The sequence below is a fragment of the Dipteris shenzhenensis genome, chromosome 29, assembly GCF_047967505.1.
Source record: "Dipteris shenzhenensis isolate YYH24624 ecotype China chromosome 29, Dip_SZ_1.0, whole genome shotgun sequence".
In the NCBI taxonomy this organism is placed as follows: Eukaryota; Viridiplantae; Streptophyta; class Polypodiopsida; order Gleicheniales; family Dipteridaceae; genus Dipteris; species Dipteris shenzhenensis.
In genome coordinates, this window is record NC_141624.1 from 5,955,555 (window position 1) to 5,980,994 (window position 25,440).

The 25,440-nt window shown below is 47.9% G+C and overlaps 1 protein-coding gene across 3 annotated transcripts in view; it reads right to left on the minus strand.

The window, feature by feature from the left end:
• The window catches only part of LOC147882351 (ABC transporter B family member 6-like), a 28,006-nt gene extending 2,929 nt beyond the window's left edge, over nucleotides 1-25,077 (minus strand). The window contains exons 1-11 of one of the 3 annotated variants that reach the window (XM_087400969.1): nucleotides 24,050-25,077; nucleotides 22,638-22,692; nucleotides 22,373-22,548; nucleotides 21,623-21,823; nucleotides 21,215-21,474; nucleotides 20,907-20,990; nucleotides 20,680-20,777; nucleotides 20,364-20,584; nucleotides 19,902-20,242; nucleotides 18,856-19,676; nucleotides 18,468-18,709 (exon numbers count right to left, since the gene is read on the minus strand). In XM_087400969.1, coding sequence (XP_087257095.1) covers nucleotides 18,468-18,709; nucleotides 18,856-19,676; nucleotides 19,902-20,242; nucleotides 20,364-20,584; nucleotides 20,680-20,777; nucleotides 20,907-20,990; nucleotides 21,215-21,474; nucleotides 21,623-21,823; nucleotides 22,373-22,548; nucleotides 22,638-22,692; nucleotides 24,050-24,409 — 2,859 coding nt within the window. In that variant the 5' untranslated portion in view covers nucleotides 24,410-25,077. Of the gene's footprint in view, nucleotides 1-18,467; nucleotides 18,710-18,855; nucleotides 19,677-19,901; nucleotides 20,243-20,363; nucleotides 20,585-20,679; nucleotides 20,991-21,214; nucleotides 21,475-21,622; nucleotides 21,824-22,372; nucleotides 22,549-22,637; nucleotides 22,693-24,049 lie in introns of all 3 variants that reach the window. The other 2 variants (XM_087400968.1, XM_087400967.1) reach the window with 2 other exon arrangements.
• Between the last annotated feature and the right edge of the window lie 363 nt (nucleotides 25,078-25,440).

Sequence of the window (25,440 nt, forward strand, 5' to 3'; positions counted from 1 at the left end):
TGAGCTAAAAGGGTTCAAAGCCTCTAAGCAGGCATCAAGACCCATGACGAATACAAAATAGTCATAATCATAAAGACACCAAAACACAAAGAGCAATCTCTGAGCTCATGGAGAAGATGGAAGCTGGCAGCACTCTGGAAGCTGGCAGAGGCCAAGCCTAAGAGGGGGTCAACGATTATGAGACTATGGTGGCATAAAGGATAGAGCGCTGACTGCTCTCAGTATGTGTGGTCCATTGTGGTCTCCTAGCTATGGCCGTGTGTCAAACAAGTGCCACTGTCACTCCCATCGGCCAGAGAGAGGTTTATTAATGTCAACGGAAGGCCAAGAAGGCCTATGAGACCAACTCAGATTACATCATGTGGAAAAACATCCCTGGTGGGGATCTAGTTGTTAAGGTCTCATCTATTGCACTATTGCAGCTTTTGTTGACCTACGTGAGCACGCGTGTTCATCACCCAACCATGCATGAGCATCAGCCACTCAACACCAGCCCTGCCCCTCCGCTTCCGCTGAACCTGCCTCCCTGTACTCTCCATTCAGCTCCTCTTCCAGTCATCTCTTCCGCTCCTCTTTCACTTCCGCTCAGCCCAGTCCAGCTCTTCAGCTTCTGCTCAGCCCACCTGCTCTCCTTCTCGCTGCACTCCCTCCACTCAGCTCAGCCCACCTCTACTTCCACTTCCGCTCAGCTTGCCCCCTCTCTTTCCCTCTACTTTTCCACTCAGCTCCTTATTCCCCCTCCTAGCTAACTCACACAGCTGTTCCAGAAGTCTGAAGTTCCATAGGCATTCCATAACCATTTCTGAAGGGAATGCCGTTCTAGCGTTCCACAGCTACGGAACGGGGTTCCCTGGCAACTATGTTCTCCACCCCGCCTCCCCCTGCTGCCCCCCGGCCTCTTCCCGCTTCTTTCCTGCCTCCCTTCTCCGCCTCCTCCTCCCCGCCTTCTCCATCCCCCCTCGCCCCATCTCCTCCTCCTCTCTGCCTCTTCATCTCCTTCCTTCCTCTTCTTCATTCGCAGCAGGAGCATTGGTATTTGTTAGGAGGAGGAAGATCTTGGTGGTGACCTTTGGTCTGGCTAGAGGGGCTCTATGGCAGCACCCTCGAATCCCATAGCCGTTAAGGTCCTTCTTTCTTCAGCCAACAAGCAACAGGTACAACAAGCTATTCAATCCCCCCAGCACAAGGAGACTGTTGACACGACCCCAGCACTCCTGAAACCTCTGATCTGCAAGCAAACACAAGAACACACCAAACGTGAGGAAACTGAGCAGGCTGCTCACCACCCAACCATGACATCTATGGGATGCGATCCCGAATCAAGAAATGTCCCCTTCGAGCCACGAGCTCCCAACCAAATCCTAACCAGCCTAGTGTCCCATACCGGGATCTGCTGCTGGGCCTTGGGCTACGCTATGATGCAGGCGCACGTCCGCGACTCAATCCAGGATCAGACCTAGCACCTGGGAACGAGACTTGCTCCCATCGGCTCACTCGAGAACTGAACCTCTGGGCCCCTTATATAGACTCGGGCCCCATGCGCCAAAAATAACGAAGACCTCTAACTGGTTCATACCCTTGCCACTCAACTCGAGAATCAAGCCTACCTAGCTCTAAGCCTCCCCAGGCTACCTGAGCTAGTCTTGTGTACCCAGTACACATCGGATACCAATCCGTGCACATGACATACTTCCCCTCCTCTAAGAACTCACTCCTGAGTTCGCTAAAAAACTCGAGAATGTCCTCTAGAGGTTCTGTAATATCTCCCATGTTGCATCCTCCTCAACACGATCCTTCCACTTGATCTTCTATTCCGTGATAGTTCTATTACGAATCTGTCTTTCATGAAAAAAAGTCAAATCTGTAACTTCTATTATCTCTTAAGGAGAAACAAGTTGATCATCCGCACCCAGTAACTCTTTCAGTCTATTGACATGAAATACTAGATGTACTTTAACATCAGGAGGCAATTCTAGTCTATATGCAACTGGTCCAATTCTTTTAATAACCTTGAACAGACCATAGTATCTGGGGGATAACTTCGGAACCAAACCAGTACTTAGACTCAAGCTGGCTCATCCTATAAGGTGGAACACTAATAGATTGAGCCCCATGTACTAAATCTATGCGATGGTCTACTGCCCGTTCTGGAGGTAAACCTTCCGGCAGTTGAGCAGGGAATACATCCATGAAAGCATCCAACAACATTCTCAATTCACGGTGTTCAAACACACTTAAATCATTCTTGTTATTAACAGAGACAACAAATGAAGAAAGCGGAATCAAAACACACTGATACACATCATAATGAGAAGTGCTTAATTCCGAAGTTGCATCGCAGATACAATAGGTCCCTGTGAAGAGGGAATATTATCACACTCAATACAAAATTGGGTGTCCTTATCCAAAAAAGAAAGAGTATGTTTCTTCCATCCAATCCGAATATCGTGGGTTTTAAACCACTCTATTCCGATTAACAAGTCCACATGTTCCAAGTGCATGACATAGCACGTAAGAGCAGCTGTGTAGTCTTGAATCCGGATAGAAAGCGCTTCAATCTTGCGATTCCAAAACTGCTTCCTAGCTAGAAGCTGCACCTCGTAGGTGTGATCGCTAGGTATTGTGGACAACCCCATCTTCTGCACAAGTTTGTAATTAACAGAGTTGTGAAAGCTGCACGGGTCAAAGAGAATGTGAACTCTTTGGTCCCTAACTTCTTCATAAACTCGAAAAAGATCATGGGAACCAAATAACGAATTATTAAAAGTGCAATTACAAAAAAGTGGGCAAGTAATGACATTTACAGAAATACCTATCATTGAAACTTGATTAGCTCCCTTAGCTTTGGTATTTGGATCCGCATGGAGCTTCGGTCCTAACCCTTGCTTTTGGTTCTTGCGCTTAGGACAATCATTCCTAGTGTGGCCCCGCTCCTCGCATATGAAGCAACGTCCTTCCTTCTTTAGCTTCAAGGTACGAAGGAAACGGACACGACTATTCTTCGCCTGAGACGAATGTTTCTTGGAGGCGTTATCTAAAGACTTCGACTCCCCGGTACCAGTGGTAGACTGGAAGAACTTCCTCTTATTCTTCCCACCCATGTCGGAACGGTGGTTCCCTTTGCGCTGGCCATGTTATCATTATAGATGCGCGCATAATTCATGGCCTCTTGCAAAGTGGTACACTGGTTGTTCTTGATTTGTAACTTGTACAAGTCAAGCAAACCATCCATAAAGAAACCTAACAAGATCACTAGATCCAGCTTTGTAGCTCTGGTCTGCAAATCCCGAAACCTCTAAAGATAAACCTCAAAAGTCAGATTCAGCTTGGACATATCGAGGGCTTTGAGCTTGCCTTTGATATCGTAATCTTCCTCCTCCTTCAGAAACTCTTTCCTGAAGACCCCTTCGAATTCTATCCATGTGGTAGGCTTTGGTCGGAGTTCCTTCCACCATAATAAAGCCTTTCCTGACATAAACCCTATTGCAAGCTGTATTTTCTTGTCATCTAGGTAAGGGTGAAACTGAAAGTGTTCTTGCCACTTGTGCAACCAAGTGTCAACAACCTCCTTGGTATGAGACTTCTGATCTCCTGGAAAAGGATCTGGAGTGATATTTAGACCTAACACTGAAGCCATGGCATCCACATGTGTGAGCCCCTGAACAGTGCTAGTCAAAAGTGTGAGTGTAGTCTGAATCCCTTGGAGTTGCTGCGTCAACCCCGTTTGATTCGTGTTAACTTGCTCAAACTTTTCATCGAGAGCAGTGGTGAATTGTCTTCGTAATCAAATCATAGTAGAGACCCTGGTCATCCTCCGCATGGTAGTTCATATCTTGGTCTCCCATCGCAAGCTCAGGGTCTACAGAATTAGCCATGACTGAAATCTGATCTGAAAAGAAGATAGGCTAGAGAAGAGAAACAAGCAAGTGGCCTCGGAGCTAGGAGGTAGAAACGAAGTGAAAGCTGGCCAGGAAGGAGGCGATGGAAGAAGGGAAAGCTGGCCGATGAAAAGGTAAGCTGGCTGAGCTGATCTCACAATTCAGCTCAGATTCTTGAACCTGGGACTCCGCTCCTGGCTGTCCGTACGAAGTGCTGCAGCAGGCCGTACAGGTGTTCTGGCTCCCGCGCGTGGAGGTGTAGAGGGGCTGGAATTCTGCGCAATCTACAGGCTATGGGAGAAGGCAATTTGGCCGAACTAATAATGGGAGAGCAGGCTTTTAGTAAAGCCCTGCTTTTCCAAAATCTCACCCTCCAAAAATGGAGGGATAGCGCTTTTTTAAGCCTCCAAGCCCCCCCGAAAAGCAACTGGCCTAGATTGTGATCTAGCCCTATCCTTTGGCGCACCTTCCTGCGCTCCCCTTCTACCTGCCATCACAACCCCTGCGCAGCCAGCTGACACGCGGGATCCCCTTTGGTTCGCCCCAGCTCTACACGCTCTCTTGACTCCCTTCTGACGCCTCTACCTGGACCTCACTACTTCCTCCTAACTACACCTCTCTCCCTCTCTCTCAGCCTGTCACATCTTGCAACGAAATCACCCTACACACTCTCTCTCTCTCTCTCCTTCCTTTTATCCCAATCTAATACCACTTCCCTTAACAGACACTTGCAAGGCATGAACACGAATTTCGAAAGTAGGGCACACCTGGAGAAAAATTCGTCCAAAATTCTCGCAACAGAAGTTTCTACCTCAGGAGTTGGCTCTGATACCAACTGACACGACCCCAGCACTCCTGAAACCTCTGATCTGCAAGCAAACACAAGAACACACCAAACGTGAGGAAACTGAGCAGGTTGCTCACCACCCAACCATGACATCTACGGGATACGATCCCGAATCAGGAGATGTCCCCTCTGAGCCACGAGCTGAGCTACTGGCACGAACTCCCAACCACATCCTAACCAGCCTGGTGTCCTATACCACCAGGTGGCGCTATGAAGCCTGGGATCTGTTGCTAGGCCTTGGGCTACGCTATGATGCAGGCGCGCATCCACGACTCAATCCAAGATCAGACCTAGCACCTAGGAACGAGACTTGCTCCCATCGGCTCACTCGAGAACTGAACCTCTGGGCCCCTCATGCGCCAAATATAGCGAAGACCTCTAACTGGTTCGTACCCTTGCCACTCAACCCGAGAATCAAGCCTGCCTAGCTCTAAGCCTCCCCAGGCTACCTGAGCTAGTCTTGTGTACCCAGTACACGTCGGATATCAATCCGTCCACATGACAATTGGGGACAGAATTGTGGGCCTCACACCCACAAGGCGACAGGTGCGAGAGTGGAGCCAAGCCAACTTGGCACTAGAGGGTGACCACATTCAGGAGGTCACTATCTATGGAAGAGGTAAGGTGCCTTCCTCATCCAGCTGAGCTCCCCCGATATTGCCTCAACACTTGTGGAGCAGAGCCCCATCCTCCTTGGCTCGCATATGGTGTACCTCTTTCCTTGGTACCATGGCTTTACAGTGGAGGACATGGACACGACACACCATGTTTTCCCGTTTTTCGGTTACGCTCCGCTTCCAAGGGCTCCCAAAGGAGTATAAAGCCATCCTCCCCCCCATTGGTCAGGCATTTGGCACTGTGCTCGAGCCTTCGCCAGATTCGGCCGCATCAATGGTAGTAGATGACGGGGTCCCCAAGATCAGACTAGAGGTTGAGAGCCCAGAGTTGATAATCCTAGAGACCCTCGAAGGGGATACACTTCGCCAGCGAGTGGAGATTTCTGGGTTACCAGGCCAGTGTCTTCGTTGCAGAAGGGTCACCTAGCCATAGATTGCCCCCGTGGCCAAGGCCGAGCTCCTCTCCCCCACCCCCGTAGAGCAGGTAGAGTCAACACGCCAGAGCCCAGATCCCCCCAGACAAGAGCAGTAGGAGTCTCAAACCCCCTGGGTGACCCCTTTAGAAGGAGACTGGACCCATGTTAAAAAGAAAAAACCAAGCAAACAAGCCCGAAAGCGCTGTAGGTAGAGGGCCAGACGCAGAGAGAGAGAGAGAGAGAGAGAGAGAGAGAGAGAGAGAGAGTTTTTCGAGAGGCACCTGAGGAGGAGCAGCAGCAACAGCCCATACGTGGAGACCCACCCCCCCAAGCGGCAGGGGCCACCACCCAGCCAGGTGATCCTCCCGTGATGGAGGTTCACCATCTGCATTCACCCTTGTATCAGTAGTGAGCCCCAAGAGCTCAAGATGCTGCGATGGCGGAAGCTGAAATTTCGACTACATATCTATCCCATCATCATCAGGACATCAAGGTGAATGAGGCAATGGAGGCATGAAATTTGTGATAGAGTAGTGATCTGAAAGAACTGCTTCGTCATCCTTTCCCCCTGCTGTACCCACCGGACTCGGGAAGAGTGATGGGAGAACTCAGCCCACCGAATCTCCGTGTCCTGAAGCTCAAGGCGAGTGCTCTCAAACTTGCTACTAAGCCACTGAGATCCTGGGTCCTGCTCCTTGAGCCTCTCTATGGAGGCAAGGTCTCTCCGCAGTGCCCGCTCACGCTCCTGAAGAGCCCTCCTCCACCTAAGGGCATGAGCTTGCAACTCCTCACTGCTCCTCTGGGTCGCATCCGCCACCTACGAAGTCCAGCCCTCGCCCGGTGCCATCTCTGATTGCTACCAAATCTTTGCCATGACCTGTTGAATCTCCTCGTCCTGCAAGAGGTCCTCTGGAATGCGGACCCGCTTTTGGGGAAGACCTCTATGGGGCTGCTCTAAGTGGAGTACTGCTGGAGAGTGGTCTGACATCGTGGTATCTGCCAGAATCCCAGTAGAGCCACCTCTGTTTAGTGCCCAGTCCCCAACGTAGAAGCAGTCTAGCCTCTCAAGCAGTCCATCATGTCTCCTCTGTCTGAAAGAGAAGAGAAGGCTGCCAAGTATCCTGCTGAACTCTGACTTCTTGCCACGGGTCTCTACCACTAATCATGAAAATGAACTGCTCCCAGGTGCTCCTCTTTGGTGCTGGCATCTAAGAGAGGCGGCGTCGCCCTGCTTGTCCTCCCCAAACTCCAGGTCGTTGAAGTCCCCTCCAACAATCCAGGAGTCTACATCCGGAAGACACTTTGACAACCTCCTCCAAAAGGCCAGACGGTGCTGTCTACACGCTAGGGCATACACGTTCAAGATCCCAATCCTGGACTCTTTCATCCTAACTCCCATTCAAACTGTCCGTCCTGGGATAAGCTCGCCCTAATCATAAACCTTTGGAGCCACTGTCTGTGAGACCGAGATGCATACCCTCCACTCCGTCCTACTGAAAGGGACCACACCTCCGAGCCTCTCCCCGAGAGAAGGTGGTGTCGCTGTCTAATGTTTGATGCTGAAAACATATGCTCCTGAATCAAGTGGATGTCCACTGTCCGCCCTATCACTGCCCTCGAGCACGGTAATGTAGACCGTGCACGTTCCAACTCACTCTAGTCCAGCTCATGAGGATAGGGAGCAGAAAACAAGGCTCTCTTGTGAGTGGGTGCCTGTTCCAGAAAGGCTGCCTTATGTGACTTTGTCGGGGGTTTGGAGGGCGAGTAGTCCGTGTTTGTACGTCGACATACTAAGGTGGACACCAGCTCAATGCCAATCTTCTGTGCCCACTTCATCATGAAGGAGACTTCCACCCCGAACAACTCCGCACACTTCTGGAGTGGCCAATAGTAAGCCTAATCAACCTTTGCCTCAAGCGGCACTCTGATAACTCCTACCGCCAAACCACACATCGGCTTCTCTTGCGTGAAGCACAACTGAAAATTCACCTCAGCACCATGGGCGTGCCAAAGGTCCAATCCCTGTGGCCCCATGCCTATGCGTGAAATCTGATCTCCCATAATAGCATCAAACACCACTGGGGACCACTTCTCCAACCCTATGGAGGCGAACTGGAATCTTCAAACTGGGTGTGTCTGGGAGCCCACTACGTTGATCGAACCCCCTTTCCATGGCTGCAAGATGACAAGCGTTACCTCCAAGGGTAGAGGGTAAGAGTTCGGAATCTCTAGATAACTCCAAGGTCCCAATCTCCAAAAGTCCCACGGTAAGGGACACCCAAGGAAATTAGGAGCTCCTGAGCGAGAGGACGAGCCCCTTCCCTCTGGCTCCCTCCCCGAATGGAGAGGGGACAGGATGCTGCGTTGAGGAGGCGGAAGGGGATGATGTCTTGCCCTTGCCTGCTGGCAAGGGTGTCGAGGCAGGGGAGGGGAGGGAAGTTGAAGAACCTACTAAGGAGGTGGAGAGGGGGGCGGAGGGAGAGGAGGTGAGGCGGAGGGAGGGGGACGGGTGGTGAAGATGATCATAGCAGGAGGGGCGAGGGGGGGAGGGAGCGGGGGGAATCCAAGAGGGATGGGGGGGAATGGAGAGGGAGAGGGAGAGGGAGAGGGAGCTGGAGGGGGAGGGGGTGGGGGGGAGTAGGGGTGACCACAGGCCCCCCCTGTTGATTAGGCTCATCGAGGCTCTGGATCTACTCCTCCTCAGCCCGTTGCCGAGCTAACGTCCGCAGCTTCTGTCACGAGGACGTGAAATTATGGGACTTTTAATTTGCGACTCCCGTAATTTGCGCGTGACTGTTGCCTTGAGCCTCTGGGGCATAAGGGTTCGGCCATGGGGCAGGACTTGGGGAATTAAAATTCCTTAGTGGGCCCTTGGGAATTGTGACTGTGCGCCCAGTTACTAGGCAATTAATTCCTAGGGCCAAAGTGTGTGGTGCATTAAAAAATTGCTAATTTTAGTACATGATTCCAAAAAGAGTAGAGAGCCCTGTTTTTGGGGACAGAAGGCCAAAATCAGTTCTAGGGGAGTCAGATCATCAGCCTGCCAGGTGCTGCCAGAGCCAAATCGCCATCTACCAAGAGCATCCAAGGCCTGCCAGGGGAAATCGCCATCTGCCAAGGCCAATTCCAATGCATCCAAAGCCTGCTACAGATTGCAATTTTTGCTAGGGTGTCTTCTTCAGATTGCGATTTGATCTCCAGGTCTTCCGGGCTGTTCCAGGCGGCTGTGACTTGTTCCAAGGCTGTTCCAGGTGATTGCGATTTGCTTTCCAGGCTGTCCAAGCTTTGCAAGGAACTTGCGATTTCATTCTAGGGAGCTTCTGGGTGTTGTTGCTGATTTTGGTAACTTTCCAGGCGTGGGTGTTCTCTTCTAAGCTACTTTTGGGCTGTGCCAGAGCAGAGTCAGCTTTTCTTTGCAGGATCTAGGGTTTTCCAGCCCCAGTGGTCTATCTTCTGTGGATACCAGGTAGAAGAAGGCTTGCTTTGGCCTCCTTTTTCCATTCCTTGATTGGTGTTGGCTAGTTATTGCGTTTGGGTTTCTTTCCTTGCGAAGAAAGGTTGATTTATGCTGTTGGACAGTGGCCAGAGAGGCTATAGATTGAGGCAACCTGTTTGGAAGTGCTTAGTTTATTGATTGCATTAGAGTTTGGCTGTTGAGGACTTGTCTTGCAGTTGTTCAGCCGTGTCTGGCTCGTTGGGCACTTGGTTGTGCAATTGCAGATGTGGCACAGACAGTGGATGCTTTTGGGGTCTCTGTTGCATGCTTTGGTTGGCTGAGGATACAAGGTGGTTGCCTAGTAACTGGATGCCATTTCACCATTTGGAGTTGAGCATGGAATTACAGGGTGGGCTGGATGGGGAGTCTGCGGGCGTTGGTTTGCCTGTGGTGCAGCTTTCCAGAACCGGCTTCAAATGAATGTTAAATAAATACCGCAAGGGGCACCAATGTTTGGAGCCAACGTTTGGGTTTTTCGGTGTCCCGGTCTCCCTTGTGATTTAATCTGTGATGCATAATTATTTGTCAATTTATTGTGTATGATGTAATTAAGTGGATCCTACCACCTTTTACATTGTTGAGGTAGAGTCGCAGGCCGGCCGAAAGGGATTACTATGGCCCTTGTTAGGCGCAGAGCTATGACTAGGAGACGTCACAGGCCTGCACTCGTGAGCAGCCGACAACGGACCCGGATCGGCAGGCACACAGCTACAGCGTCTTTGAGATCCGCAAGGCATCATGCACACTGACCCGCAAGAGATTTTAGACCTGACCACAGGTTTTTACAGCCAGCTCTATCAAACAGAGAGGATGACTCCACCTTGTCTTGTGGCCCGTGAGGTAGTTTGGGATCACATTCGAACAGTAGTCTTGCAGGATTTGTGCAGCAATCTGGAGGAGCCTTTCATGGATGAGTAGCTTTGGGAAGCCCTCAAGGCTCTCCCCACCCAGGAGTGTCCTCGCGAGGATGGCTTGACTCCGACCTTCTTCCAGAACTTCTAGGAGATCATCTCCACCCCTTTCCGACTAGCTTGCCAGGAGATTTTCGACACGGGCTCCCTTCCTCAGTCCCTGAACAAGGGGTGGATTTGTTTGATCCCGAAAGGGGGAGATAGGTCAGACATCTGGCAGTGGAGACCAATCACTTTGCTTGATACTGCATACAAGATCCTCGCCAAGGTCTTGAGTTTGCGGTTACAGCCCCATCTTAGAGACATCATTCACGACACATAGACCGGGTTCGTCCAGGAGCGCAACATCTTGGACAACATCTTCACGTTCTAGAAGGGAGTGGATTGGTTCGGGGAGGAGTCACAGCTGTTGGCCGTCCTCCTCTTGGATTTTTAGAAGGCCTACGACATGGTGGAGTGGTCTTTCCTGGAGGATACTATGCAGAGATTGGGTTTCTCAGACAAATGGATTAGAGGAGTTTTTGTGCTTTTTGCGGGGAGCTCTAGCCAAATGCTTATCGAAGGACACACGGGTGAGGCCTTTCCTCTCTCTTGCTCGGTCCGCCAGGGCTGCCCCCTCGCTCCCTTCCTCTTCTTGTTTGTGGCGAAGCCTTTGGGCTACTACTTGAGATCACAGGAGGCGGGCCTCACAAGGTTAAGGCTCCCAATCAGACAAAGGAGGAACTACTGGACTCTGAGTTAGCAGATGACACGGCCTTGTATGTAGAGAGCACCACAGCAAGTTTGGAGAGAGTCAAGGGAGCTCTGGCTATCTACTGTGAGGCCTCGAGTGCGCGGATTTAACTAAAAAAAATCCATAGGTTTCTTCACAAGCTCTAAGGAGACACAGGAGATTCGAGAGTGGGGGAGTAACTTTGGCTTCAGATGGATACCGCGAGGCCAGACAGCGAGATACCTCAAATGCCAGGTTGGTATTGATATTACAGCAGAGCAACAGATCGCCCCAATCCTCCAGAGTGTTCGGCGCAAGCTTCTCTACTGGAGCTCAGCCAAACTCTCTCCCTAGCAGGACGTGCCTTAGTGGCAAAACAGGTCCTTCTTGCCACGACCTGGTATATCGCATCCTGCTGGAGTTTTCACAGAGAGTGCATTGAGCAACTCCGACAGTTGCTTCTGAACTTCCTTTGGGCAGGATTGGACGACACAAGGAATACTAGAGCCTGGGTCGCTTGGCAGACTATTATCATGCTGCAGGCGCTGGGAGGCTTGGGTATCATCGATCCAGAGATGCATAGCAAAGCCCTCTTGGGCAAGTTGGTTGTTTGCAGCCTCATCCAAGGTGCAGAGCCTTGGAAGCTCCTCTTACAACGAGGGCTTCTCAGGGGCAGTGGCGGCATTAACACATATGGATCTTCTCAAAGGCCCCCCTTTCGGGTAAGGGTTCCCCCTTGATGAGGAGACTCCATAGGGTCTAACAGAGATTAGCAGGGGGCCTCATTCGTGCTCAGCCCAAATGCAGAGAGGAGTTCGAGCATCAGAGATCAAGAGGGGCGTATGCTCGGGCAGCGGACTCACATTGGTTGGGCACAGTGGGACAATGGACCGGCCGGCTCCTTTGGCAGATGGAGTAGATTACCCATGGAGGCAAAGGCGAGGCTTGGCACCTTAGCGCATTTGTGAGGGGCAGGTCTAGAAAAGAGGTAGGACAGATTTGGAGAAAGGGGGATAGAGGAGCAGAAGGGAGAGAGAGAGAGAGAGAGAGAGAGAGAGAGAGAGAGAGAGGGAGAGGGAAAGAGGGAGAGGGGAGGGTGTTAGAAATTACCCAACAGAGGGTACGCATAGCGGAAGACTGATAGTAATGCCCAGGAGCTCATATAGTGTGCGTGTGGGTGTTGGTAAACTGAAAGGAAAGGAAAGAGTGGACACAAACTCAGAATACTTGCATTACTTGCTTGTAGAATGAAGAAGAGTGAGGTCCTTAAGTAGGCACCTCATACATGCTCACTGACATCACTGATGACTTCAGAGCTCCACAATCATCTCCTCAATCTGCTCCTAGATTCTCTCAATCATCCTATGTGGCTCTTCCACCACCTAACTGTGCTTGTGAGCACCTAACTGTGCCTCTAGCACTCACACATAGAAACATAAGGTGTGCCTGAGGCATACACCTTGAGATATCCCATCAAACCCCCCCTCAAGGGAATGCCTCAGGCTATGTCAAGGATACATCTAGTCTCATAGTTTCTCATGCCATCTCATGGTGGTCAAGGATAAATCTATGGCTAGGTTCTCATGCTAGCAAGGGTTCCCATGGGTGTAAGGTAAACAAAAGGGATACAAAAAGACCTTCCAATGGTTATCTCCCCTGCATGTACATGCACACAATGTCTGCAAGAGGTACCATGGAGTAAAACATACACATGGCCTACATCATAAGGTGACCAGAGGTGTTTACAAAACACACAAAACACAATAGTTTATTTTCATTCATTTTGGAGGACTATCCAGGTTGAGTACCTTGACATAAAAGGAGAGATCTGGAGCATACATAGAGATGATTTAAAATGCATAATCTTCATGGGATGCCTCATCTTGTGGAGGCAGAATATCCATGTCAAGGCAAGGTCTTACCACATGGGCAGTGTCTAGTGCCTTATAAGATGGTACTATGATAGAACAAGTGGATCTGAAAATCATATCCTTCAAGAGAACAATTATCTTGTCATCTCCATAGTTGTGTAGAGAAGCATATCTTAGGTATCTGACCTTCATCTTTTTCTTGTACTTGGAGTCCAATAAAAGTGCCACGAGAGGGTAGATCTCTGGCTTTGTAGTTGCTTCCTTTTTGGCAACCATTGTTTTAGCAATCTTCAACAAGGAAGTCAGGTTGGCATTTTCATCCTTTGTAGCATAACAAGACATTGCTTTATGTTTTGGCTTTTCACATATTTTGCATAAGCAAGCCATGAGAGGGTCTAACCCAGGAATTGGGCAGTGTCTTCTCTCTTACAGGGCTTAGAATAACAACTGAAATGCTTCAAAATATAAGCATTTAATGTAGCAAAGTCTTGTGACCAAATGATGCTTCTTCTTACATGCTTCATAGAAGTGGCTAAAATGAATACTTTCCAATCAAAACCAGGTCTAGCAATTCAAAACAAAACTGAAGCCACACTTGTACTGAAGTTATTGAAAGTTTCAAAAAACCAGAAATGCTAGAGTAGCATTTTATGTAGCATCATCTTCAAAAACTTGTCCAAAACTGTCAAAACTAAAAGGCTGAACTTGGAGGGCTTGTAGCTCACTCTTCAAAGCAAGGAAAAGAGGGCTTTCTGAAGCAAAAGAAAGCTCATATACCAGAGAGGGTCCAGCACAGAGGTTGGACGAAATGGTGCGTACTTTTGCCCAGGGGAGTTGCTACAAGCTGAACCTGAGTTTTGACGATTTCTCCCTCGTTACTGAACCAAATGAGCTGAAAAATGGCTCAAAATCTTCGTCTTGAGGTCGCCCATCTACTCCTAAGAGGGCTCAAGCAATGGCGGAGCAGGCAGGGAGTATTGAGCAGTAGAAGAAATGGCAAAAAATGCGCTGTTTGGGGAATGGCAGCCACCCACAGATGTTTTTTCTTCAATTGCTTGCAGGTGGAAGTTCGCCCATACTAGAGGAGTTTCCAGCTCAGAGGGTTTGGGCAATGGTCGTTTGTAGGTGGAGAACCAAGCTCTCAAAGATTTTGGGAAGAAAGAGGAAAATGGAGAAGAAGAAGATGAAGAAGAAGAAGATGATGTGGCAGAAATGGGCTCAAGGGGGATCAAAGGGCTCTGATACCATGTTGGTAAACTGAAAGGAGAGTGGACACAAACTCAGAATACTTGCATTACTTGCTTGTAGAATGAAGAAGAGTGAGGTCCTTAAGTAGGCACCTCATACATGCTCACTGACATCACTGATGACTTCAGAGCTCCACAATCATCTCCTCAATCTGCTCCTAGATTCTCTCAATCATCCTATGTGGCTCTTCCACCACCTAACTGTGCTTGTGGGCACCTAACTGTGCCTCTAGCACTCACACATAGAAACATAAGGTGTGCCTGAGGCATACACCTTGAGATATCCCATCAGTGGGGTGGAATCACAAACTTCTTAACTTATGTGCATAGATGTGCAAGCCAGTAAATAGACAATGCTCAGAAACAAATATAGAAGCAACACTTTATATTTCTGTCCGTCCAGAAACTAGGACAGGATACAATACCAAAAGGTCCTACTACTACAAGCACTCCTAGAACTCTGAGCCCGCGTGCTCCACCTCGAGCATATGTAGACTCTCGCACCTTGTCCTTCTGAATGTAGGCCTAAGTCTCCCCCTTTGCTGCTCCTGTCTGCTGTCCTAAGGGCTGCTCCAAGTGATAATAAATGAGGCCAAATGCCTCTCCTTTTATAGGCACAAGGGGCCCTGAAATGGACCGACCTGGTAGGGCCGACCCCTAGGTCTGTTTGGGCCGACCAGTCTGCCCCCTCCCAGTCTGTAAACCGACCCAGGTCTACCTCCACCATGCTCTCCTCATATGGCGGCTTACAGATGGGGAGATGACCATTCCAACAAAGGGGTAGAGGGAGAGGAAGAGAGAGAGATAGAGAGAGATTGGAAGAGAGAGTAGGCAGCACGTAGGAGGAAGGAGGAGGTAGTAGATAGGATTAGATGTCACATCAAAAGGTACATAGTAGGGAGTGGATGGAGACTTATATTCACTGTGATCAATGCCAAAGCGTGGGCATCTCTATCCTCCCATGCTTCGAGTTTCTCTCCATCTATTGGTATAAGTACCCTTCCCTTTTTGTCCATCATATCCTCCGGCTTTGCCTCCGCTCTCGTTGTCAACCTCCACAATTTCCAAGCCACTAAATGACTCCCGATCTTCACCTTCCAAATAGGATAATTAGTCCCATCCAGTTTCCTGACTCGCCAAAGTTAGGGATGGTGAAAGAAGGAACTCGACTGCATGAGGAGGAAGGGAGAGAAGGGGCTGAAGAGGCTTTTGCTTTTGAAATCGACACCTTTGCTGCTAACCCACACAGCAAAATCGAAAGCAAACTCAACCGTTTGCAGATAAGAATTGTATACACCTGACTAAACCTGAGTCACCCTCCTCGCAAGGGCACAGTTCTCCAGTCGTCGAAGTTGCTTTCCTAGCCCCTATGAATCACGATCGGTCCCTGCCTTCAAGCTCCCACACTCGTAAGCCTCCTACTTGGGCTCTAACACCATGTTAGAAATTGACCAACAGAGGGTACACACAGCAGAAGACTGATAGAATAGCCCAGGAGCTCACACAGTGTGTGTGGTGAGTACAATCACAAACTTCTTAACTTTATGTGCTTCAAATAGATGTGCAGACTAGTAAATAGACAATGATCCAGCCAGATATAGAAACCAAATATATTTCCGTCCAAAGATATGGACACAATACAAAAGATAGATCCAGAGTCCCACCAGGATGTGGTCCTCTGATCTTACCACAAGGTATTTCTACCATCTCCAAGATATCCTAGATCACTGAGCTTGCGTGCTCCACCTCGAGCATATGTAGACTCTCCGTCCAAAGACCTCAGCACCTTGCTGCCCTAGAAGACAGCCAAAGGCTCCAGCCCTATGTGAGCTTAGTCTGCAGCAACTCTCTCCCTTGCTTTGCCTCCTAGATGTAGGCCCAAAGGTGGGGCTGGTGCTGCTCCTTCTGCTCCCCGATTTGCTGGCTTGCTGGATGTGTTATGCCTCCCTAAGGAGCTCCTTTTATAGGCCCCATGGGGCCTCCAAACTGACCAACCTGGCCTGTCCTCCTGCCCGACTCAGGCTGGCCCCAACCGACCCCACTTGGGGCTGTGGGCTGGCCGACTTGGTTGGCCAGCCGACCAGCCTTCTTGGCCCTATATAAGGGCAGGGTGCTGCCCACTTACCCTCCCTTTGCTGCAACACCTAGCCCATTGAATGCCCTTTCTACTGCTGATATTCCGCCATATATTGTGTCACTTCCAGGGCCTTGCTACAGGTCAAGCTCTTGAGATGGAGTATCTAACAAAAGCTGGTGTTAGCGGGCAATCTTTATTTCCAGCCAATATAGCACACAATAGTTACAAACCCTTACCAGCCGGCTCATGCCAAGTGGTGGTGGAGTTGTAAATCCGTCCCAAATTCTCATCCAATCTCCCACAGTGAGTGACTGTGGACATATTGAGGATGATCAGGTGGGAGAAATCGATGGTGATTCTCATAGATGACCTTATTCAATGCGTCTGCCCGTGAGGCAACTAGCGAAGGACCACAAACAGGACATGCATAGTAACCCGATGTAGTGAGTACCTGAACAATAGACGCAATTAAGAGTTGAAGGTGGGTTTAGGGTGCCACATCGATTGCCTACTCATAATTAAAAGTGCAATGCTTACCTGAACACTCGCCATAGCCTGGGAAACAAACCCTGCCAAGTATCTCGCCATCTGGGCACCTACTCCTTGAGATCAGTCCGTCATCTAGTGCTGCTCCAGATCTGCCTTTTCCAGGCCAGATCCATGCTGTGTATGCATTGCCATCTTCCTGTTCATAGGCACCATCTGTTGCAGCCACCATGACTACTCCATAAGTTTTTGTGAGGGGCTGCCCATGTGGCAGCCCCCTCTCTCTCTCTTCTCCAGGCATATCCTGCCCTAGGTCTCCCTCCCCCACGCTCTCCTCATTTGGGGCTTACAGATGGGGAGGTGACCTTTCCAACATTAGCATAACCGCTAGTAGATGGTTCATGCTCCAAGGGGAAACCTGTCATAAGCAGTGACATAGGGTTAAGAAAGGCTGCCCCCTCTCACCAACTCTTTTCAACCTCTTTATCAATGACTTGTAAGAGTGGATGAGAATACACAGAAAGGAGGGGTCGTCGGACAGCAAGATATGCTCTGCTAATGCTTATCTATGCAGATGATGCAGTATTCTTCGCAAAGAGCAAGGACAACTTGCAAGCACACTTGCATGCACTGAGAGATCATGAAGACAATCGGGAATGCAGTCAATATAGGAGAGACAAAAGTAATGGTGATTGGGACACGTAATAAACAAGACTCAAGTTGATTCACCTTTGAAGGAGAGCCCTTGGATGTTCAGTCAACACATATAAATATCTAAGACTAGAATCCACGGACAACTACAAATGGAATGCATGTGTGGAGAGGAGGATTCTAGGAGGATTGAAAGCCTCCAAAATAAGTGCAGGAAGGCACAGCTATGGCATTGGGAAATGAAAAAATTGCTTGTGCAGACAGTAATAATTTACAAACTCCCAGCTTGGGCACCTGGACTCTCTAGGATCTACTAAGAAAGAACAGAAACTTCACATAAACGTTTCCTAATACGGGAGTTAGGGATTAAGGCACAGACACCCTACCCAATCCTACTGGCTGAAACAGGTATGATACCTCTAAAGGGGAAGCATTATGTCAATTCATGGCTTAGCTCAACAAAGTTGAGAAGATGGACACCAACTAGGATACCAGACAAGGCGATGGAAGCTATGCATATCACGGGTTGGCACAAAGAGAGGGAATGAAATGGATGGAATCGTGGGGTATAACAGCTGCTGATATACCAGAAGATGCATGTGAAATCAGGGAGATAGTGACACAGAAAATGCTACAGAAACTATGGCAAAACTCAGGGACAAAAATGGAGTTCTACAAACAAAAAGTAATTCAATGGACACCCATGGAATAAAAGGTATCTAATCTGCAAAATCAGAACTAGTTCACATGATCTCAAGGTGGAGAGGGGTAGGTGGGCAAGACCCAAGATTGTCAGAGAAGAAAGGACCTGCAAAATCTGCCCAACAGGAGAGGTAGAAAATAAGCAGCATGTACTCATAAGATGTAGAGCCTATGCACACATCAGAGCAGGTTATGGAGGCAGCAGAGATCATTTGAAAAATGTGCTGGAGCAGCCAGCCAAAAAACTAGGAAGCGATTTGAAAGAGGTATTGGAACACTGCAACAAGATACTGGGACTAGCACAAAAGCTAGCCCAACAAGTACTCACAGTTGGTAATATTTTCTCCCACTGGATGTAATGGATCATTATTAGTTGATAGTCATCGCCAGTCCCATAGATCCTCAAGGGTCTCGACTCTCACGCAGACGTTAATAATCATATCGTCTCTCTCTCTCTCTCTCTCTCTCTCATTTGCACACACATACGTGCATGCATCTTCTTACTTCCAAATTGGTGGCAAATCAATATGGTCAATTAAAGCACTATAGGACCAACCTGAGCCACTGCTGATATCGTGAGTAGAGGAACAGTGGCAAGTGCAACAAGAGCAACACGCCATTGCAATGCCATTCCCAAAGCAAAAGCTACAACCACTGCCATCAAATCCTGAACAAGAATTGACAAACGATTGCTAAATGCAGCCCGCACAAAAGTAGCGTCATTAGCTAAACGCATATTGAGAGCATCTGTGCAGTTATCCTCCTCGTCAAACCAGCCCACTTCGTTCCTCAAAATAGCTGCAAAATATGAAATCATCACCAGTTGTCAAGCTCTGCAAACGTGATGACAATAAAACCATAGCTGCACAATGTTTTGCTGCTTGCATCAACCTCACAGAATAACTGTATGTGTCCAATAAACTAGTTTGTTCTTGACCACGCACCTGAAAACATCATTCTGCGCACTCGTTCTGTCATCTTCTCTCCCATGATACCAAAGTAGAAATGCTGCAGAAAATTGGCTATCACAGTGACAACACCCATCCCTACAACCACTAGGCACCATTTATTTACTTCATACTTTGCATGCGTCTGCACATAATAATTCTCCACCACCTGGACGAGGACAAATGCTAGAAGAGGATTAAATGAGCCAAAGATTGCAGCACCCAAGCTCCCAAGAATTGCATACAACCATTCTGGAGAACTCAACTTGGCAAGACGCCACATAGAAGGTCGTTGATTTCTGACTGTTTCTGTTGGTTCTCCAGTGCTCATGTCTGGTCCTACATCAACATGATGGACGTTCACTCTACTAAATGTTTTAGAATGTGAACGTTCATTTTTGGGGTCAGATGTCAAGAGAGGAGACACAGGCGACTCAGGATCTGAATGACTAGAGGAAAGCCTCTGTATTGCATGAACATCCAATTTAGGTAGAGAGGGCAGGCATATTTCGAAACTGTCTTGACGTTTGTTCCCAGAAGTGACCCTCTCATGTACGTCAAATGACATGTTGATGTCGTACTTCTGTTCTGATGGTGGGCTATGCAACCTTGGAGAATCGTGGATGTTGTTGTAGTCAAACAATTGCAGTCCGTGAGATCCGTGCTGCCGCTGCAGCGATGCGGATTTAATCAACTGCAATGACTGAGGTTCTTGCTGTGCTGGCATTGTTGGAGGTTCCCTGTAGAGAGGAGCAACAGCTTGCTCTTTCTGTGATTGGGAAACTGTGAATTCTCTGTAAGGCTTCATCGTCGGTATGCTGGACAAAACAGTGAATCCTAACATAAGCATGGCATCTGAGAATTTACATTTTCTTGATATGCTTTGATTGAAAGATAAAAAATATGAGCTAGCTAAAACTACGATTCCGGCCTTTACCTTAAACAGTGCAAACGGTGAACAGACAATAAGAAATCATGGACCCTTCAAAATCAAATCCTACTGTTTCTTTGTGTTGAACATGAAGAAACTAAAGTGCTCTTACCGCTTTGGGGGCTTAGCAGCCTCTTCATGCCGGATGAGATCTGTATACAGACCATTGGCCGCCAATAGAGCCTCGTGAGTTCCAAGCTCAACAAGCTGACCTTCCTCTAGGACAGCAATTATATCAGCGCTCCGGACAACAGAGAGCCGCCGAGCAATGACTATAGTAGAGCGACCAAGCATCAAAAGATCCAAAGCTTCCTGCACAATTCGTTCAGCCTCAATATCAAGAGCACCTGTTGCCTCATCTAGCAGTAATATACAAGGATTCTTTAGCACGGCCCTTGCTATTGCCACCTTCAGCTTCTGATCCTCAGACAGGACAAGAAGAGCTCCACCAACCTACAGAAAAAATGCATGTGTATCTTTTCATTAGCTGTCAAATCTCAAAGCAACTGTTCGTACAAATTTGATACCTGTCCTCCAGGCATGCAATAGATGCCTGCTGCCAGGATCTGTCTACCTGAGTATCATATCCTTTGGCAAGAGAGCTGATAAAAGTGTGCGCATGTGCAATTTTTGCTGCCTCTTCAACCTCATCCATACTTGCAGAACGGCCATACAAGATATTCTCCCTGATGCTAGATGCAAATAGGGCAGGCTCTTGGCTCACCAGTCCAATCTGACCTCTAAGCCACTCAGTTCTCAAATTTTTTATATTTTCTCCATCTAACAGAACTTCACCTGCAATTAAAAATCTCAATGAGCTCCAGCATAAAGGTGCCATGTCTCTCTAAGATTTCTAAATAAAACTCATGACAAAGAGGAGTACAGCATACCCAACGTGGGATCATAAAAGCGCTCTATCAAAGGGATAATGCTGCTCTTGCCAGAACCATGCCTTCCAACCACAGCAACTGTTTTCCTAGCAGGTACACTGAGAAAGAAACCACTTAGGATAGGTATATCCGGACGGGATGGATAGCTGAAGTACACATTTCGAAATTCTAAGTTTCCTTGAACGTTATCCAGAGCCCTCCCGTCTTCATCGTTATTGAAGGATGACCTGCTAATCATGTCAAACAGTCTGTGTGCTGCAATTCTTCCTTGCTCAAAAGCATAAAAGTTTGTTGCTGCCTGATTTAAACCCCTATATCAAACAAAGGAGATACTCTAGAAGTCAAGACTATATTGCAGTTCAATTTTACAATAGAGCATGAAAGAATTAGACTAAATGCATTCTTATCAGTGATTCATGATAAACAGGAATCTGAAATTGCTAGCTTTTGAATTTACAAAAATCATTATGCTAGACCAGCTACTAAAGCTTAACATCGCTTGCCAACAAAACAGAGGATGGGTAAGTTGGCTTACAGCCCACTCAAGATAATGGAAAACAATGCAGTTACTACGTCACCCCCATTGGCAAGCCCATGAGACACAAGATATCGCCCAAACCACAACTGCAATGCACATGAGCAGATCGCAAGTCCATATGTAAAACCCAAGCCAAGTCCTTGCACCAAGCTGATTTGGACACCATATCGAAGAGTGGCTTGAAGAGCATTGGCATACGAGTACTTGGCAAGTGTCTCATTGGCAAACGCATAGAGTGTCCGGATATAAGCAATTGCCTGCAATTCCCATTCATATGCAGTACCCAGTCAGATAAAATTGATATCACACATTTGACTGCAGCATTATCAGGAGACAAACCTAGAAAAATGTGTTAATGGCATTAACATAAATAGTCTACACAAAGCATGTAACTCCATAGTATACCTGTTCAGCGATTGTGGCAGCTTCAGCATAGGCATCTTGAATATCTTCAGCAAGCTTGTGTAAAAATATGTTGGAAATCCCTCCTGCAGCGACAATAAAGGGCCCGGTGGCTAGAGTTACAAGCGCAACTTGCCAACTGCCAAGAAACCCCACGACAAGGCCTCCTAGGAAAGTTGCCATGTTGTGGATGTAGTTTCCCACCTGTGGACAAATGGAGTTCAAATTTTAACTTTAAAAGCAATGTGTCCAGCCAGAAATTGGAAAGAGACAGTAAGCTGGCACTGCCAGGACTTTATTTTCGACCAAGCCAGAGTTTGGTATGAGTCCTAGGTTGTCTATAGTCTTTTTTGGGAAATGGCAGAAAGAGTCTGTAGATGCTTTCTCCTGTACACAGATGAGTGTTGCCCTAAACCCCCATGCATCTCGACTCGGATATCACAAGAAATTTCATCTCGGGGACAGAAGGGAAAGGGGGAAAAGTGGAAACGTTGTGAGAGAAACAAGATACTGGCACATAATGGAGCAGCCACTACACATTCACTTTCCTGTTGTTCCATAGAAGCTTCTCTGTGAACTTTGAAACCTCAAAGATCCATTACTTTAATGTGTTCTTTCCAGAAGTATAATCCTAATGATGATACAATTCTCCGGGACATACCTCACACATACACATCTACTGAGTTGAAGTGGACCTTTCCATTATCTACATTGGTAGTAGAAGATAAAAAATTATGACAGTGAAAACCTTACCTTTTCACTCAATGTAAACTGTATGAGGACTACATCACTCAGAACTTGACTGACAATGTCTCCATTATTTCCGTAAGTATCAAAAAATCCCATATCCTGATTGAGTAAGACCTGCACATAACTTGAGCGTATCCTTGCCGTCTGTCTCTCTCCTGTGTATATCCAGCATGAAACCTCTGTTTACAACGGAGGACATATCAGAGAACCTGTCAAGATGGAGACCTTGGAGTCAAACAATCAAAAAATATGTTCAAGGAATGCCTACCAATCCAACCTGCAACCAGGGCACTTGCTGCAACATACATGATCGATAAAGAATGCTGCAAAATATAAAACCATTGCTAAATCAGCTCCTTCAACAATTACATGTGGCACAGATCAAAGACATAATAAGAGGCACATCCTCAAAGATAACCTAGCAGAGCAGCAGACCCCTCTTGAAAAAACTTGTCAGCATAAGCCATAATCTAGTAAATGCCAGGAAGCCAAAAGGTGTCCACAGTGACTCATGAGCAAGTGAATACGGTATGAAAAAACATGAAGATTAGTGGATGGACAAGCTTATGGTTCAATGCCACTTGATCAATAAGCCAATGTCATTAACCTGAAGCGGAAACTGTAAGAAGAGCATTTTGAGAGCTCATAGCTGGAGTTCATTAGGGGCATGACCGATAGCATATCCATGGAAGAATTTGGAAATTTGAGAGGGCACAACTCTCTAGACTTATAACATAGTAGATGAGTTCTTAAGTCATTCGACTAAAGTTTGAATGGCTCTATGCACAAATGTCTAGCAAATATAGCATCAAAAACTGACACTAAATGTGTTGGAGCTGAGTCCCTGCTGCAATCACAGTCATCAGCACACAGATGTAGGACAAGTCGTCAGGCATTATGCAAATACCTACACGCTGAGGTCGAAATTCACGGGTCCAAAGAGTTGAAGGGCAGAATTCACAAGCCCGAAGAGGTGAAGGGCAGACACAGTGATACTAATGAGAGCACGGCTAATCAACTGCATTATCCACGTTTAGTTTTAGCCACTATCGCAGCTAAACTATCTTGCCGTTAAGAGCGTCAAGCTCATATGCTGACAGTAACAGTTGGAGGATTTTAAAAGGACCACCCTCCTAGATATTTTCCCACTCCACGTTGAGCGGCCACTGTTCCTCAAAGTGCAAAATATGGTTTCAAAACCCCCAGGAATGAGGAATTGGGCAGAAGGGGGGCAGTTGGGGGGATAGGCTAGAAAGGACACGATGCAGGAGGCACTCTCGTGTAATGATCATGGCTTAACCAGTTACTGTTCAACGTGGGTTCATCTTAGGTCCACGTTTAGGAAAAGCACACCTCCTGCAGGAGAAGCACACTTTGGCTTCATCACTTCTTTGACTGAGGAAGGATGACCTAAAATGGCCATCTTTTTTCCGACGATGAGCCGGAACATTGTCCTTGCTTCCTGACTTACTGTTTTCTGAAAGAAATGTATAAGCGGATTTTCTCATGTCAACACCCTTCATGGTTTTTTTCCAAAAAGAAGATAGGGAAAACACTCCTTTGGCTACAGTTGATGGCAAATCTCATGCAAAATTCGAATCGTTGTGTTCATTAGGCGTAGTTATTGAGCAACACGGAGCCCTGTGAATCCCTCAAGACCAGCGCAGAGTAGATACGCACCGTGGTAAACTCGTGGTATGACGGATGATTAGACTTAAACATATTAATGATCTGCCCGAAAAAGTGCAGATAAACTGGCAAGGCCGCGCCATGTGCTGCAGCTGCTATAGCAGCAATCACCATTAAGAACCAGTCGAGTGGAGAAGCGTAAGCAAATAGCCTGAAGAAAGGTACAGCAGCAGGCGGCGGCTCTGTCTCCTCCATTTCTTCTGGAGGTCCATCTTCATCAACGGGGATCGCATCCGCTCCCACATCCAAGTACGGAGAAGGAGATTCCGGTGGTTCCGAAACCTCGGAAACAGGGGTTAATGGCTGAACGTGTGGAGGCGACCAGCCGAAGAGGCCCCTCGACAACATCATTTTCCAAGGGAAGATTTTACTTCACAGAGTCCGGCCGGAGAGTCATGCCTGTGTTGGAGTAAAACCCGGTTGATCTGCTCGGCTAGCAAAGAAACACTGCACAGATTGATCGGGATGAATTTTCACGAACACGGACGCAGAAATCCCTCCGCTACAGCAGGTACGAGCTAGCGAAGCAAGTACCAAAATAAGGGAGCTTGTCCAAAGGTGTCCATGGTGCGTGAGCCAGCTGATCTACCGAGGGGGGGGTTTCATGATGAGGACTGTAAGGGCAAATCCGTCTTGTGCAAAAATATTTCGAAGCCTGCAGCGATCCTCTTTCGAGCAACGACAGAAAAATTGAATGGACCTGGGGGAGTGGTGTGCCACGGAGGAAGCCGGAGGGCGTAGGTTTGATCAAAGGAGAACTCTGTCGGGAGGCTGCCGAAAAGTCTGCATGCGAATTCGCATTCCGAAGACTGCGGAGGCGTGTTGGACTGAAAATCTGGAGAGGAATGACCAAATTGGGAGGAGGGGATGGAGAGATGGAGGAAGGGAGTAGCTAAAGGAATGGAGTTAGGGCGATGGCGAAGGCCATAGAAGGAGGAGGAGCTGAGAAGCGGTCGCCATCGCCATAGCCGGAGAAGCTGAGCATCAGCATCAGCATCATCATCAGAAGACAGCAAAAGAGAAAGAGAAAGCGAGAAGAGATTATTGTATGTAAAAATTTTGTGGTGTTTTTGTTTGTTGTTGTTTTTGACAGTTCAGAGTTTGACTCCCACTCTGACCATCACCCCCCCCCCCCACACGCCCCACTCGTGTGTCGTCCCCCCCCCTTTTCAACTTCACCTCTAACTTCACCTAGTGTTCGCACACAGAATGACTCGGGGACGCAGAGCATGGGAGGGACTCACCCTCCCGGTTTCCTATTTGAAACTATATTTCGATCGGATATCATCTCACCAAATTACTATCACGTCTGAAATTCCCACCGATTGGTTTCCTGTAGACTCCCAATCCATCGCCGGAAAAGCTCAACCGGCCGCCGCTGA